At 40.9% G+C, this 18,227-nt stretch overlaps 1 protein-coding gene across 1 annotated transcript in view; it reads left to right on the top strand.

Annotated features, from left to right (window-relative positions):
• The window catches only part of SLC9C1 (solute carrier family 9 member C1), a 61,304-nt gene that overhangs the window by 26,285 nt on the left and 16,792 nt on the right, over window positions 1-18,227 (top strand). The window contains exons 14-20 of the mRNA XM_084802369.1: window positions 4,591-4,688; window positions 8,213-8,332; window positions 11,095-11,290; window positions 12,756-12,941; window positions 14,128-14,277; window positions 15,539-15,590; window positions 17,016-17,164. Of these exons, the coding sequence (XP_084658495.1) occupies window positions 4,591-4,688; window positions 8,213-8,332; window positions 11,095-11,290; window positions 12,756-12,941; window positions 14,128-14,277; window positions 15,539-15,590; window positions 17,016-17,164 (951 nt within the window). The remainder of the gene's footprint in view (window positions 1-4,590; window positions 4,689-8,212; window positions 8,333-11,094; window positions 11,291-12,755; window positions 12,942-14,127; window positions 14,278-15,538; window positions 15,591-17,015; window positions 17,165-18,227) is intronic.

The raw sequence follows: 18,227 nt of genomic DNA, 5'->3' as shown, positions 1-18,227 counted from the left end.
AGAAATGCTGGGACCCCAACTGTACCGAACAGTTTTTCCCTTGCTCGATATGTTTGGTTACTTCCACCTACACAACTCAAAGAACACACGCTAGTACAAAGACTAGTACAAAGTACCAATGTTTGGGGGGAAATTCAGAGAGAGAGACAGAGAGAGACGGGGGGAGGGCGGCTAGAAAAAGGGAAGTGAAAGACAGAGTGAGGGAGTGAAGAAAAGGAAGGAAAATGGAAAGGAAGGAAGGAAAGAGAAGAGAAGGAAGGAAATCTCAAAAAAACTTTTAAAAGTGTTTATAGTTTTACAATTTCACAGATGCAGATGACAGCCTTCATCTGTGTTTAAAATAACTGGTTCCATGGTGCTACCGTCTCTGATTCCAATCCAATTATTTTTCAAAGATTTCCACCAAATATTTGAAATAAATACAGATAGAAGCGACTGTGCTTTCATCCAAATCTCAGTTAAAAATAGAGAAGCGCAGTGGTGCAGCCACATACAAGGTTCTGGGCAACCGCTTTTCACCTAGTTTCAGCTTTCTGCGCAGGTCAGGATCTTGAGCACACACTGTGACACAGCAACCCTGCTCATCCTCCTAGAAGGCAAGACAATCCATGCTTTTCAAAGGTTGCAGCCTTGCAGGATTCCAAGCCTTCTGCTCACTCATCCTGCTTGGGAAACGGGAAATCTGTAAGCTGAGAGTTTTCTCTCTTCCGCAGCAATCAGGGCAGACATGTTCTCTTAAGCTTCACTTCCTCAAGAACCTAAGTACTTTGAAGCACCAGAGCGAGTCCCATAGCGGATGAAGGACTTGGCTGCCAGGAGCTGATTCCCACCTGCAGACTTCACACTTGTCACACCAAATTAAGTGTTACCACCTGTAGGGCAAGACTGTCCTCGAACACTGTAATGTGAGCAGGAGGGAAAGGTTTTTGTCTTTGTTTTATTTCATTTTTTTAGCCAGCTATCCCATCTCTTTGAAATCTGCTGCTCCAGGAGCCCATGGTCCCTGAGGTAAATGGAGCATAGGCTGTCATCAGAGATCTTCCCTGGAGCTACCTCTGAGCAGCTTATAAAGTAGGGACAGGGATGTGCCCTGTCTTAACTATCAACCAGCAGAAAAGATGGATTAAATGGGGACAACAGGAAAGTGGGACAAGATAGAGAGCAGAGTAGAAAGGATTTGGAAATGGGACTGGTGCTCACCCAATACTAGATGGTTAGGCCAGCACCATGCTTGTCTTCTTTCAGCTGTGGTGACTGACTATTTCCTTTGATTGAGGAATCAGGAAAGGAGGTTGAAATTAGTCTCTAGTTCTGAAAGAGTGTGGGAGAATAGCAGAAACTGCATGCCGTCTATTACAGGGCTCAGGAAAGAGAAATCCCTTTTCCACTTTTTATGTGTAAGTCCCCAGATCGAAACATTTTAGTGCAATGGAAAAATCTTTAAAGTGGAGCTTGACTACCACATTGTGAAAACATCAGCCACTTATGCAAATGTAGAATCTAAATCTATCCGAATATGCCACACATGGTAGATGCTATCTTGAAATTGGGATGGCAGACTATGTTCAAACTGCTTCTTCAAATGCTCAGCTCAGCCTTCCCCATTACAGGAAGAGCGGCCATCCACTCCTCTCTTAAAGAAACAGCATCCTCAGACCATCTCCTGAAAGTCCATGCTGCAGCATCCACCTCAGTTTGCTTAATGTCTCCTTGGTGCACTTGCCCTGTTCACCCATATGCAGGCATGCTTTATTTTCTTCATTGCTCACTCATCTTTGCTATGCGGCTCAGCTTCTCCAAGTGTGCTTACCACACAATTTTTGTCATCAGTCTTCTGTCTCACAGCTACCACCACAATCTGTTTCCTGCCCTGTCCCTGTTGTCACACAACCTTCATGCATGTACACACCCACACACACACTCACACACTTTTCAAGAGTTCAAATACTGTATGCCATTTGATTTACTGATGTCTTTTATAGATTGTATAATTAAATTTTATTTTAAGAAAAAAATTATTAATAATTTTTCATGCTAATATATTGCTGTTTCTTTTTTCTCAGTCTTCCTATAATTTTATTCTTAGAGAAGAAAATAGCATATGAGACCCTATACCAAAAGTTGAGATCATAATTTCCAATCTTTAGTTTTATATTTTCCCTCATGATAATTTTTATTAGTTACTTTGTAAACAACTTCCTATAGGTATACCTTACTAAATACACAGTCTTCAAAACATTGATATTATATTTGCCACTGATATTTTCAACATTTCCAACCAAGAATATCTTTATATTTTACCTCCCAATGATTTAGTAGTTAAGTGTGCCCAAATTTTTTTTGACATTGCAAAATGATACCATCTACAGAATTCATACTTGAGTACCCTGCAATCAAGTTAATAAAATTACACACACACACAAACACACACACACACACACACACACACACACACACGCACACACCTCCTAATGTTCTAAGGAAGTCTACTAGTTTGTGGTAAATCACATTTATAGCCATCAGCAACAGCACATAGCTCAAGGCAGTGTTTGGAACAAGTTTGACATGACCTGGTAGCTCATGTTCCTAATGTACAAAACTCATTTGATCATTTCGTTTCTAAAGATTCTTCAGACTTAAAATAAAAGAGATGCATCCAGTTAGTGACATGTTCATATGAAAATGGAGTGAGACATGGTGATACATATTTATGAAATTAATTATAGCTTCTTTACCCACTTAAATGTTTGCAGACTTATTTTTATTTCATGGGAGTTCAGAATATTTTTGTGGCATGGCTTTACGTCACTTACATTTTTTATTGATTTCAAGAAAACACTGTATTCTCAAACTCCCAAAACAAATGCAAATGACTCTACTAAAAGTCTTGCTTTTGTTACTATTGTGTGTGACACAGACGTTGATCTGTCTACTCCTCAGTCTCCTCATGAGAGAGACAAGATGACTGCATGGAAGACAGTTCCTGTCATTTATCCCAATCTACACTTTTCTTTTTACAATCAGCAGCCCCTGTACTTTCTTGATTTCTTCCCACAAATGTCTGATTACTGCAGATACACCCCCTGATTTGTGATATTGTGCTTCTGTGCTGTGTTTTCTTCAAAAAGAAATCTCACGGGGTGGTAGCCAATCTCTCCCTTAGCCATCTTAGCACGTTGATTGCTGTGTGACCAATCTCCCTTCTGTACTCTCTAGTCTGAGGCTGACAGTAGGAGTGCCTGGCCTATCACAGTCTTCAAAGCTTTGTCACGGAGATCTCAGCCAGTTCTGGTTATTGGAAAGAGTATCTATCTTCTCAACTGTGGGACATTAGAAAAGGAGGTGTGGTGTAGGGACTGTGGCACATTGTAGTGGTGATGAGAAGCAAAGCTTCAGATTCAGATAAATCTGTGTCTCTAATATTATCTTGAAAAAGTTGCCTTTTGCATCTGTCAAAAGTAGATTGGACTAGACTTCTTACAAAGCAAAACATATGTTGGCTAATTAATTCAGCAAGAGCTGCTTTCTAAAATCAATTGTTTTCTATTATTTATTTGGTGAGAATGACCATTTAAATATTTAGATTTTTTTAAATCTCTAACCATTAATATTTTCTGTTCCATTAACATTTTCTAAGATTTAATGGTGTCCATATTATTTTAAACTTTCTCAGTTCTTTCCCCCCCACAAACTACTATTTTTAACTTTGAGAACAATACCTTAATTGTATACTTTATATGTACCTTAATGCTGTTTAAGGAAAAGACCGCTGCTGGGTTGAATCCCCATTGCCATGGACACATCTCTAATAGCGCTGAGGATTGAGTGCAGCCCCTGGGATGCTGGACAAGTCGCCCACCATGGAACTCCCTCCCCAGACCCAAGAGTAGCTTTTAAGCCCTCAACCTTCCAGTTAGTTGATTTCTCTTTCTAGGACCCTCCAAGAATAAAAGTGCTGTAATATTCGCCTATGGCTGTAAACAGAGTACCCACTGGAGACCCAGGAACCTTCCATTGCATTCTATGTCCCGGCTTAGAAATGTGTCTAAAACAGTGACTCCCAACCAGGACGGGCTCCCTTCTGTAGGGTACAGCACCCCAGTGGTGGCTCCCACAGCTTCAAACATAGTCCCCGGAGCTCGGGGAGTCACCAATAAACATAGTGAAAGGGCGTCTGTTTCGTCTAAAACAAAGGAGACGACAGAGTTGTCTTGTGAAATATTCGGGAACATGGAACTAAATCAAGATAAGCCAAGATCATTTTAATCCTTCAGGATTTCTAAACAACCTTATTAAATGAATTTCACCCATGGGACAGAGCTTTGCAACAACCTCAGAGGTATTTTCCAGAGAACTCTACCTTTTGGAGACCTGGTTGAAACCCAGCAGTTCCAGTTTCCAGTTGGTTTATTCTTCTATGCTGTGCTAGCACAGTGGCCCGGACTCTAGAAAGATTCTTTTTGCAAGTACTCTACGTCGTTTGGCGACTTTCGCTTCTTTTTCACGCATCATTTTTTTTTTCTATTAAGGAGGCAATGCATTATCACTGTGTCCACAGCAAGTAATAATTTTAATCTACACTTCTTTCAGGCAAGCTACCAACGGCAGTACAGGAATGAGATTCTATCCCAGACTGCAGTGCAAGTGTTGGTAGGAGCAGCCGGAAGCTTTGGAGAGAAGAAAGGAGAGTAAGTATGTTGTCAAGAGAGGCTTTCTACCCTAAGCCCCTCCGTGGGAGTGTCACAGTTGTGTGTTGTACCCCCACCCCCGTTCACCTGGTATCATTTGCACAAGCCATACGCTCCTCTCCATGTCCCAAACTTGAGTCCTTCGGGCTGCTGTATTTGGACAAACATTCCTTGAAGGAAATAATCTCTTTCTCCTTTCTGTTTCCCATATGCACAGCTCAACTGTAGCAAACTGTTTTTTCTTTTAGCCACTCTGAACACATGAATAGGGGTCAAGTATCTTTTAATCTCTGCAGGTGCATCTTCCCAAAGCACAAATGAACCCGACGTGTCCTCTGGTAGCAACTGGTGTATACTTGTGAGCTGGTATTGATTTCCTTGAATCCATCATCTAAGGAAAGCTGATGTGTTGGGGAGCACTCTCGGGTCACCCTCAGTAGGGAATGAAAGATCTATGACTGGAAATAGGAGAGCAGTTAGACAGTGTTTAACACTGTTGACACAGTTAGCACAGTGTCCACCCAAAGCTCAGACATACCTCCCAAATCTAGACCTTTCCTTAATGCTGAAGAAACTCAAATCCAGCTGAAATGACACCAAGGTCCAGAGCCTGCTTAGACCTATATTCCTGGCCCATCATCCCACAAACAAGCATGGCTTTGTGCCCTGAATCCTAAGTGTGATGTACCAATCCTGTGTCCACTCACATGCACTGGCCCACTCAGTAAAGAAGATGTGAGAAGAGAATCATGGTTTATCCAGAGCATCCAGCATACACAGCAGATGTCGATGTTCATTGTAGGTCAAGCACAGACTTCCCCCAGGAGCCAGTCTGTGCAAATCATTACAACACTTTATGTGTTAAGGTAGAAAGATAAAGCAGGTGTTTATTTGAGTTTTGGGTTTCTTAACATATATTTAAATATTTCCATGTACAATACAAGTGTCTCCATTTTTTTTCTCTAAATCTTTTAAAACGAGTTGGTGACCTCTGTAGAATTGAAGGAGCTGGGTAAAAATAACTTTTTAAAACAATGCAATGCCCTCTATAGAGAAGACAAATATACAGAGCACAGTGGAAGTTTTTAAATGACTGATTAATTGTCACTCTAAAAACCATTGTCATTGCATTGTCTGGGAGAGGCAATGTGAGAAAAGTAAAGCATTGGGGCTGGAGGAGGGTGGGGGAAGCCTTGATTTTTTTTAACCTTTAAATCAAGCACTAAGGCAAATCATGCCAAGAGGTCTGAGAGGGAATTGACAGAAGATGGAGTCAACAGTGGCCAAGAGGAAGGGGCATAAATGGACTGAGGGACAATGCAAGGGATTGTTAGGATCTGAAACAACTGCATTCCCACTTGTAGGATGCATATTTAGCATCAATATATTGCAGGCAATATTGAAATGGTAGCCCTGTGTCCCCACTGCCAGACCCTATTGACCACACTTGGTTTTGGGTACTTACTTCTTTGTTTGGCTACTACCTAGGAACTGACTTTGCCATTTCTTGATTGGAATCACCCAAGTAGCCCCACATATTGGAGTGTCCTGGAAAGGAAAACAAGTCTAAGTGTAGACGTTGCAGGGCCTTACAAAGGGTACCAGGACATTTCACTCTCTGTGTAACACCCTAAGAAACATTACTTTAAAGCACTTCTTTGAGTGCTCTGGTTATATTCATGATGCAGAGAAAGAAAGTAAAATGCAGAGAAATTAAGTAACTTGCTTGGAGTCAGTTGTCTAATAAATCACAGAGCTGGGATTCAAAGCCATATTGTTTCACTATGCCAGCAGAGAGACTGCACTCCTTCCCCAAGGCAGGTCTCAACAGTGAATGCGTTCACAGCAAAGGAGAGTCCAAGAGCCTGAATTACTTCCTAATTAGGGTTCTGGGATCGGATAATTTGGAGATATATAAGAAACTGTGGAATTGCCAGACCTTGTCTGAGATAATAATTCTTTCAACAGGGTTTCCTAATTCTCCAGAAGTGTATTCGTATGCCCCCTTTGTAGGCGGAGAGTGTGCTCTCACTCATATCTTCCTGACAGCAGTTACGGAAGTGGTTATTTGTGTATTTCATCACACAGGTCCACTGAATCCTTAAAGACTAGCCCTTCTTCACGGTTTACCCATAGCGCGTAACAAGCATAGTGTATCAGCTTCAGTAACTATTTATAATTTATAGGTCAATCAGGTTGTATAATCATCCAAGAATCTCCTTGGAATTACTTCATAATACTGAATTTTGGAGTATTAAATGGATTCATCATTTCCCATGATATCAGTATAGCTATAGCAAAAAAATTTACATAAATTTCAAAGTAAACCAAAATAATCAAGATGAAAGACAAAGCCAGCTTTTGCGCTTGGGTTTCCAGGACTCTTCCATTAAGACACACGACAAAGCAGAGCAGAGGGCCTAATGAGCTTTTTGGTAAAGATAATGAGAGTATGTGGTAAAGAGAAATTCTTTATAAAAATCAAGATGGCTGGCTAAGTAAGACCAAGTCAGCACTAAGAGATTTGAGCTACCTCAATGAAGAGAACTCTGTAAGCAGCTTCCAGTAAGTGCTGCCAAAACACACTTGAGTCCCCTGTGCACTGACCTCTCCAAGCTAACATGTTTACCTTTTTGTAGTCACTTAAACCCAGCTCCATGCCACAAAGGGAAACACGTGTGAGCTGGGTTAGATGCTTTATGTCCTGCTGAGCTATCCCAGCCTGACAAAGCTAATTCACCCCCATGAACTAGCATGTCAGTGAGATAGTTTCTTCATTGTCACAACAGACAATGGCATCTACAATGAAAAGCTAGATGCCCAGCAGTTGGAACATGGGTGACTGTTGAGACTGTAATTCCTAGTGATCTAAACTCTTTTTTTTTTTAAATAAACTGGCCTCACAACCTGACTCAGCAGATATGTACCTACAATTCATGACTTCTAGCTGTGCAATGAAATGTTCTGTTTAGTCATTCTTACATAAAATATTCCTCCCACATTCTGATGGTACTGCAATGGACTGATCTCAAAATATTCAACCACACTGTACTGGATGGTTTTGCTTATCAACTTAACACAAGCTAGAGTTCATCAGAGGGAAAGGGGAGCCCAAGTTGAGGAAATGCCCCCATGAGACTCAGCTGTGGGGCATTTTCTCAATTATTGATCAATGCGGGGAGGGCCCAGCCCATTGTGGGTGGTGCCATCCCTAGGCTGGTGGTCCTGGGTTCTATAAGAACATAGGCTGAGCAAGGCAGGGGAAGCAAGCTGGTAAGCAACACCTCTTCATGGCCTCTGCATCAGCTCCTGCCTCCAGGATCCAGGATCCTGCCATGTTTGAGTTCTTGTCCTGTCTTCTTTCAATAATGAGCAGCCATATGGAAGTGTAAACTGAATAAACCCTTTCCTCCCCAACTTGCTTTTTGGTTATGGTGTTTTGTTGCAGCAATAGAACGACACACATTTAATGATTCTCTCTCTCTCTCTCTCTCTCTCTCTCTCTCTCTCTCTCTCTCTCTCAGATATATGAGTCCTGAGAATATAAGGAATTATTCTGAAAGCAAAAAGCTCCTCTCCTTCCTCAGAAAACTACTTCTCAACTGGGTATATAATACTAAAAAAGATAAAGGAGTTCCATCAAAGTGAGTAATCCTGAAAGAGAAAATGTGATGCCAACTTTTGAAAATTAGTTTCTTTTACATTGTAATATAAAGAGTGTGTGGAATATTTTGAAGTAGTTTACAATTTCATTCCTTGCATCCATACAAAATTTACTCAAAAGAAGTTAAGATATGAGTGACATTTTACTTATATTTTGGAGCTTGGGGTGTTTGGTATTTTTGAGTGTTGTGTATGCAAGGCAAAGATTCTACTGCTGTGCTAAATCTTCAATTAACATTCTCCTTTTAATTAGCATGTTAATCATATCTAATAATGTTTTAATTGTGATTTATTCACATTGCATCTGGATTGTTTTATTGTGACATTTTCATACACATACATGTCCCTCCCAGTTGCACTCTTTTGTCACCCTCCAACTTTTCTTCCAAACTAGTAGTCTTCTACTCTTCTACTTTCTTGTCTCTGTGAGTGTACCTGTGTGTGTCCATGTGTATGTGTGTGCATGTGTATGTCCATTCATGCCTGTGTCTGTGCATGTGTGTATTAATGTATGTGTGTATATTAATGTGTGTGTGTGTGTGTGTGTGTGTGTGTGTGTGTGTGTGTGTGTGTGTCCCAAAATGAGTTTCCTTATGATTGTTGTCAAGGTAGGAACATGGAGGCAGAAAATGATTCTGAGGCCACGGAGGCATGCTGCTTACCAGCTTGCTAGCACAGCTTGTTCAGCCTGCTTTTTTATACATCGTATGACCACCTGCCCAGGAGTGGCACCACTCACAATGGACTGGGCTTTCCCACATCAGTCATCAATTATTGATCAAGAGAGTACCCTACAGACTTACCCATGGGCCAAATCTAGTGGGAATATTTTCTTAATGAACATCTCCTCTTCCCAAACGTCTCTAGTTGTGTCAAATTGTCAGACAACTAGCCAGCACAATTATTTGCTGGAGCCTCAGCGGGAATTTATTTACACTGACACCAGCTAGAGCTTGTTTACAGGAGCATTTGCACCTAACTTTTTTTTTAAGCAACAAAGTTTGAGAGAGATGGAGATTGATAGATCTGGATACCAGGACTGAGGTTTGTGATGGAGGGAAGACTTCAATTCGATCAGAGAAAGAACAGTTAGTCCTTTTAGGCCCATTATGCAAGAAGAGGGAGCAGCAAGGTGCTGTGCCCCAAAATGGCCCATGGTGTGTTAATGTCATCCAATGAGACTTAGAAATATTCCAGTTTCTTATAATTCTGTACAAAGCAGGTGTTTCTAAAGCTCCAATGGCTATTGCTGGATACGGGGCGTCTTGAAGAACCACAGGCCTAGATAATATGTTCTCCAATAGTTCTGTGTGCACCCCTTCTCCATCTGCGCTTTGTTATCTGGAAATGCCCGATTTAGAGAATGAGGAGGGGCAGCTTGGTTCTTGTGAGAAGAGAAAGGCGGGCGGGGGTTTGTGGCTGGAGTCTGAAATTTCATAGCAGCTAGTGCATCTGTGGTCTACTACCTACAGGTGGCTACAGCACCGAAGAAATGTTTCTCTCATTCTCACACACACACACACACACACACGAAAGATGTGACCCTGTACTCTAGACATTACAGCACGTCGTCAGTCCTAGTCTACTGCAGATAGGTCTAGATAAGGGCTCTTGTGCAATGACAGATGCCATGAGTTCAACAGTGCAATGGCTATGACAGGCCTGGAAGCCAATGCTCTTCACTAGTCTTCCCGCTGTCTTGGACTATTACAACTTTTTTTTTTTGCCCCTTCTTCTGTGATGTTCCCTGAGCCTCACAAGTGATGATATAGATACTCCCCCTCACTTTATTACTGGGCATTCAGTGGTCATTTATTGTCTGCACAAATGCAAAAGGGAAGCTTCTCTGAGCAAAGCTGACAGCAGCACTAGGCCATAGACATAAGCATGGCTCTTTAATAGGCTTGGGCAGGTGTATCACGTTCACAATCACACACACAATCACAGCCGACTGCCTCCCAAGCCACAGGCATTTGATCAGGCTTATAATACTACACATAAATTCCCTCATGTAGAGTGAGCAGCAAACCCAAACAGAAAGCAGCTGGTTGGCCCCATCATAGACTCATCATTGTTGCACTGGTGGGTTCATCTTCCTGGCCAGTCAGCATTGCTGCACTCAGTTTCCAGAGCTGAGCAAGACTAGTCATGATATCCTCCCCTCCCCCGCCGACCGCTGCCAGAATCTTCATGCCACCTTCTGAAACTGAGAGCTAGCTAGCATGAAAGAAGCTTCAAGCTCAGTTTCCACTTCACTGTTCTGTATCCTGTGGCTAGTTCATTTGGGTCAAACGATAGGGTCTTACCACTAGTCTTGGTAGGCAGCCAGCAGCAGTAGCTAGTGCCTGTATTTGTTCTGTTTGGTTTTTGTGTGGTTTTTGGGGCGGGGGTTGGTTTGGAGTGAGGGTGAAGGGGAACCCCAGGGACTTTCCTGAACAACGCCTTGTAGGAAGGTAGCCTGCCCTTGGCACTGAGATCTTAATTTAAAAATCTATGCCTTCTAAAAACAACTCTATCCTCCCACACAAGGTATGTCCATTGAAACTTTTTTTTAAATTAGCTTACCCACCATCAGATTTGTTTAAGGATATAGACACTTAGCTAGGAAGGCTACAGCCTAGAATTCAGCAGAGCTCTCTGGCTACAGTTACGTAAAACAGAACTAGTCAAAAAGAAAAAAAATTCATGTAATTCCTTCTTTTTTTTCAGATTAAAATGGAGTCTTCTCCTTTTATTTTTTCAGATACTTGTTTCTTTCTTCATGCCATAAAATAGTCTTTAAGGATGAATTTGAGTACACTGGATACCTTGCAATATTAATGAACATTTATCCATTGATAATCTGTTGGATACCCCGATTAAAAGATATCTATGAACAAGAAATAAAATCTGCTCACTACTATTTTCTTGCCTTTTATATTCTAGAATCTCTCCTTAAGGTAACGTAACATTTGTGCATATGAATGTATTGTAGGAGATAAGGAAATTTCCTGGCCCCACTTCAGCATTAGCTGGAGTATTCTAAGGGAAAGATTTGAAAATTCAATCTCTTCTCAAATCCCACAAACATAATTTTTAAAGGTAATGTTGAGAGCGACAATACAAAATAGAGATGCTTTATGCATTGACTCTGTATTTGCCAAAACAAAAATTTAAATGATGTAGGGTAAAGAGATGCAGAGTGAGTTTTAAACTGTATTGGTAATGACAATATTTTTTTCATACAATATTTTTTCATTTTATTCTTTACCTTCCCTGAACTCTTCCACAGATCCTGACCAGCTCCCTATCTACTCAATTTCATGTTCTCTCTCTCTCTCTCTCTCTCTCTCTCTCTCTCTCTCTCTCTCTCTCTCTCTCTCTCTCTCCCTCCCTCTCCCTCTCTCAAAAGAAAAGGTGAAAATCAAACAAACAAAAATTAATAACACAAAAAATACCAAAACAAACCCCACAGAGTCCGTTTTGTGTTCACTCTAAGGCAGGAATGTATGGTTTGAAAAAAAATAACAGACAAAAAGAATCTTTAAAATGTACATGTTTTGGCATGTGCTGTGTGTGATACCTTCTGTTCACTTTACAGTGTACTGAGTTAAAGCAATTGGTGCAATTGCCAAGGTAGTTTTGATAAAATATTTGTATTTGATTAAGTTTTCAAGATATTATAAATGACTTTTACTTTACATCATCACAGAACAAACTTGAGAAAATAAAAGACAGCCTTTCACCAAATTAATCTTTTAATCTTGAATTGATTTAATAAAATCTAGCCCATGTGAATTACATACACATAGAGACTTTGGGGTTCTTGTGGCACTGAGGGCTGTTTGAAATTACGGCATCCTGACACAGGATATTTTTGTATGACTTTGCCTTTCCTTCCAAGTTCTAGCCAGTGAACAACTCCAGTGACACTTGATAAATCTGTCTTTCCTCTACACCCATGCTGTATCATTAAGCCTACATGGTAGTCTTAACAGTTTTCCTTCTCTAAAGGATGCAGTCATGAGCATCCTCTGCTTGTTTGTGTGTGACAGTGGTATTCCTGGTGGTATTTATGACATACAGAGTCACAGGTAGATCAGGGAAAAGGCCTAACTAGTAATGTTTACGTTCTTGTTGCTGGTGCAGGGGTGGGGGTCCCTCATCTCTATGTAAGGGGCAGGCCACTGACAATTTGACAGTGCACACCCCAGTGACTATTTAGATAACATAAATTGGACTGTTTTTGCTGGCGGGGGCAGGAGGAGGTGCGGGGTGGACAGGAAAGGACTGGGAAGTGACTTGATAGGGGTGTAGGATGTGAAATCCCCCCTCCCCCCGCCAAAGAATCAATCAAAGCATTATGTTGGGAGGAAAAAGAAAAAGCAGAAATCATGACAATGCAATTTCTTTTTGTATCAACAGATGGCAGCAATGAGGAAAGAATTTTTTTCACACACCTGGCTCCTGTTTGAGCTTGGGATTACATTGATAGGCATCATAGATTTAATACTGATGGAAACAGACTCCATTACTAACAACTTTGACTTAAGGCAGACCGTGGTCTTCATGAACGTGGTTCGGCTCCTTCGTACACTGCGCATCTTGAAGGTGAAAAGCAAGTAAAGCTCCTGACTTGCGCTTCCTCTGCCAGGGAGTGTCAGCTTAAAATCACTGCAGCAGTGTCAGGAAAAATGTTTTTCTGGTGGGCTGGGGTTTAAGTCTGAGCTTTTAACCACTTTTAACAAATCAAGTTTTAAAATCTTATATTATGAATGCTGATAAATCAGTTTAGTTCAAGGAGCCACAGACACTCATCACAGCTTTCCCTTTTAAGACAGAGTGCTTGAAACCCCACCTTTATGTAACTGCTGCTGCATTCTCAGTCACACAGTTACCAAGGAGTTACAGCTGAAAATAATCCGAACTCATCACATGTAATATCAATAGGGACAAAGCTCACAGTATATATCCACACAAAACAAAAACAAAAATAATAAACAGTTCGTATTGTGTAAAGTCAGCATTATCAAAAATTACATGTCTACTAAATGTTGCCTTAACACATATGGTGGCAATTACATATTTCTTATATGATTACATAAATGACTGGAAAGCTGTTCTATAATACATCATATGAGGATGCATGGTTACATACACAGCACAGAATGTTTTTGTCTTTCTTATACATTCTTAGAAATGCTTTTGAAAATAAGACCTAAACCAACCAGGTCAACCATTAGTCTCTACTTTTGTAGTATTCTGCAGGACAGTAAATAATACTAGTACACAATTTAATCTAAGGATGGCAAGTCTGTGGTACTGCAAAGTCTATAGTTCATCCTTCCTAATGTGAAGTTTACAGAGTCTACTAAATAGCTAAGGAGCTGGTGATCTGCCCAAGAAGAGTTTGGAAATAGAGTCAGAAATTTCTGAATGCTTATATCAAATGGTAGAGCCTGTGAGTGTGAAGAGAAATTATATGTAATCTTTATTCCTATTCCTTTTGGAAGGGAAATGGCATAGGAATCTGTACATTCCCCTATCAAAGAGCAGGGTGGCTGTAAAATAGTAGCACGTTGGTTACTTTTATACCGCTTTGATAAAACGCCATGGCCAAGGTGGCTTGCAGAAGAAAGCATTTGAGTGGGCTGCATAGGGAAAAGAGTCTGTCACGGGAGGGAGCTACGGCAGCTGGAACAGAAGCTAACAAAGGAGGGAAAGCAACTGTCCAAAGTAGGCTACGCACCGGCAAGTGTTACACAGCCAACATCCGACAGTAGTTTCTCTATTTCAGCTCATAACGCCAAAGTTGCTGCAGATAATAGACAAAACGATGAGCCATCAGATATCCTTCCGGTATGCCATACTAAAAGGCTACGTCCAAGGGGAGATGGATGTGCTGAATATAATCGATCAGATTGCAAGTTCCAAGCAGGCTAAACAGGTGAGGGAACACCCAAACGTGAGAGAAACCTGTTTCCACTGCCCCATTGCCGACACACATCATGTCCTGAGTCTTTACACGTTGGTATAGTCTCTGGTTCCTGAGTTGCTGGTCCACTTCTATTACCATGTCACTTAAGTTCTTTAACCAGAAAGTCTGCACCATATTAGCACACTAGGAAGATCTTGGAAGGTGCCTTTGTTTCCATGCACCGTGCTCAACTCTCTCCCAGTTCAGGCTCCAGGTCAGTCAGGAAAATAGCGGGAAGTGAGGCGCAATGGCCACGGGCCTGCCCCAAGGCTCCTTCCATTTCTTTCCATTTTCTGGTTTTGAGCCAAATAAAAAGTAAAGAAAATAGATGCCAGTGGTCTAACAGACAGCTCTCATTATGCAGATGAGGGATAGGGCCAAGAGAGATTTGCTTGATGATGCCTACACGCCTGTGACTAGGAGGTGGCATAGACAGCTCTTAGACCTAGATTCTCGATTTTACTTTGTGTTCTTAATTTGAAGCAGATTAATGCTTGTACATACCTATAAGTTTGACCACTAGGTGGAATTCAGTATTTGTCTTCAATGCAGTTTGTAACACTTGAATGTCAAGCTTTATACGCCACAAGCATAGGAAAAATAATGTACACTAAACCCAGAGTAGAACACTAAAACAGTATTTCTCCTCCCTGCCACCTCCAATTGTAAGCCAGTTTCCCTAAGTTGATTTTGTTTTTGTTTTTGTTCTGCCATCTCTCATGACTAATACCTAGCAACGAGATTTGAGGGGGCAAAGGAGAAAGCCCAAAGGGCCTGGGTCTCTAACATATCAACATTTATTTTTTATGATTTCAATTCTCACTCTTTGTTTCAAATGTTCTATGCATTTGAACTTAAAAGCCACTCCTGCATCACCAACTTGAAAGCTCACTGCCTAAATTCTATTCTGACGCTTAAAACATTCTCCATCGTATGTAAGAATACCTATTTTTACTTTGTGTGCCTGAGTGTTTTGCATACATGTACGTCTGTGCACAGTGTAATGCCTGGTGCTCCTGGAGGCCGGAAGAGGGCACCGGATCCCTCTGAGAATTGAACCCAGGCCCTCTGCAAGAACAGCAAGTGCTCTTACCTGCTGAGCCATCTCACCACAATGTCCACCGTGCTTCTTAATAAAGTTATCAGATTAACTTAACAGTCAGTTACAAATGTGAAGCTCCTTTGTGATGGTTTGTTTTCCCAGTGAAGATAACGTCTTTTTGTTCTATAGATATTGTTAAGGCGGGTAATGAGGAATATGGAATATGCTATGAAAGAGCTCGGTAAGTACCTCTGCTCTAGTGTGCAACTTAACTATTATTTGTTATGACAACCTCAGAAAAGCAATGAATTTAAAACCAATAATCTGTGGGGAAGCATACTTCTTTTTCTTATAAACATTTATTTTTACTATATGCATATAAGTGTTTTGTGTGTGTGTGTGTATGTGTGTGTGTGTGTGTGTGTGTGTGTGTGTGCACCATATACATGCAGTTTCACAGGAGGGCAGAAGAGGTTTAGAATACCCTGGAACTGGAGTCAGATGGTTGTAATCCCCCTCATGGGTTCTTGGAGATGAACCTTGGTCTTCCTCAAGAGCTGCAAGTGTTCTTAATCCCTGAGCCATTTCTCCAACACCCAAATTTTAATTCTTAACAGTAAAATGGTAAATCTAAACAACCTTACATGGTGTGTTTCCTAGTGTATGTAATATTAAAATTTCACTAACATATAATAAATATATTAGTATAGTATTACCTCATCACAATTGCTCTCTGCCTGACACAATACAGGTTTCTAGTGTGTGTTTGGACAATTCAAAGCTTCTATTTCTGTAGCCTTATTAATTCCCTTTTCTTCCAAGCTAAATATAACTTGTGCCTTCTTGAGTGAGGCAAAGAATGTTGCCACAGAGATTCAGAATCTTGGGTAGAATCAGATAGAGTCCTGAGCATCTCTCTGAGGAGTGCAGAGGGCTCAATGACCACCTGGCAAGACCATCATTTCTGAGTCATGCCAAGCTGAACTTCTGATATAGGAAAAATCCATAGTGGAGAAATCACCCTGATAGTGTTGTGCTTGCATGTGAAAGCAGGGATTGCCAGGAAGTGGCAGGCCACAGAAGAACACCGAAAGCCTGAGAAATAAAGCATGAAAGAGCTGTGTGGACACAGAGCAGAGGAGTGGTCATGACCAAGGGAAAGCCCACATGTGTGGTGTGAGTGGGTGAGGTTTACACAGGCATGTAGGAATCCAGAGAAGAGAAGCAGAAAGGTACAGATGGTTGTATGTTCTAGATTTGCCAGTGGGGCATGAGAAAAATTACCCAGAAGGAGATGCTGTATGACTTAATCTGAAACCATTGCTGAACACATAGTGTATAGTCAAAACTCATGTTGTGAACTGAACAGGAAAGTGGATGCTTCCAGGGCCTGGGGATGGTGAGCCTGTGCAAGCATTAACTCAGGGTAGGGCTTTCCATCCTTTTCTCATGGGTTTTGCACAAGTGTGTGTGTTACCAGGAAAATGACAGAGTCCGGGCACTACTGATGAGGGATTGATGATAGCAGGCCTGCCAATGGGATACGTGCTTCTGTGACGAAAGTTGCACTTTGTGGACTTACGGGAGAATGGTTAGCTTCCTGTCCTCACAAAATACTTTAAGACAGTCTTCTTATTTTACCTGAAAATCTCACATTGTTCTTCAGGCTACTTAGAATATGATCATCCAGAAATTGCTGTCACTATGAAAACCAAGGAAGAGATTAATGTCATGCTCAATATGTCCAGAGAAATTGTCAAGACGTTCAGGTCCAAAGGAATTATACATAAGATGGAAGGAACTGAAATTAATAAGGTAAGAAAGCAGATTTTCGGAAGAAGCATGTAGTTTTAAGACTAAACCAACTGAAAAGAATGAGACCGGAGATAGTAAGGGTTTAAGCCCTTCTGTGCTCGGTGAGAGCAAAGCTTGGACGAACTGAGGCTGTCCTCATGGCAGTCACAAAGCTTTCAAAGAATGTACTCAAAGGAAAGGGAGCTCAAGTGCTTCACTATAAAAGTAAACAGAGAAAAAAATGACATAATGTAGGGCCAATTAAAAAAAAGCTATGTGTTTAGAAAAGAAAAGAGCACTCATACATAAAATAAATAAATTAAATCCTTTTTTTTAAAGGCAAATAGAAAACAAAACTCAAAATGACAAAAGTGAATCTCTTTGGGAGTTTCAGGAGAGACAGTGTAAGTAAAAAAGACTTTCAAGAAATTTACCTTAAATTTAGATTAAGCTCTCCTAAAAAGGGGGTGGGAGGGCAGAGATGAGTAGGACAGCTAAAACTAACACAATCAAACCACATGCTATTTTCAGAAAATGAGGAAAAATAGATACAACATTTTTTAATGTGCATCAAATTATTACATACTAAAAAAGTGACCTACGGTGTGAGAGGGAATATTTTCAATCTACACATTTAAGATATTGATACATAGAGAAATTTTCTAAAATGAATCAAACCTGATTTTTAAAGTAAGAATGGATCTGCAAAGGTATTCTTTTAAAGAGGCATCTAAATGGCCCAATAAGCCTACAGAAATTTGCCTAATATTGCTAGTACCCGGGGAAATGGAAATCAAAACAAAGGAGACAGCAAGTGGAAATGACATCACATTTCCAATAAGTAGGACAGCAGCACAAAATTCCCCAGGCAGCCAAAAACACCACATGGAGGTAAGCAAGCAGAGAAAATGGAATCCCTATGCACAGCCGGTGGGAACGTAAAGTGGCACGGCCTCTGTGGAAAACAACAGTGACGTTCTCACGGCACGTTAGTGTTGCCATTTTGACTAGCAGTTCCGGGCATACACTCAAAGGTCTAAGAGAGACCTCTGCATCTGTAGTCATAGAAACATGCATTATTCAC

This window comes from Acomys minous, assembly GCF_964271855.1.
Source record: "Acomys minous genome assembly, chromosome: 11".
Taxonomy (NCBI): domain Eukaryota; kingdom Metazoa; phylum Chordata; class Mammalia; order Rodentia; family Muridae; genus Acomys; species Acomys minous.
This window is presented reverse-complemented; position numbering and strand designations above follow the sequence as displayed.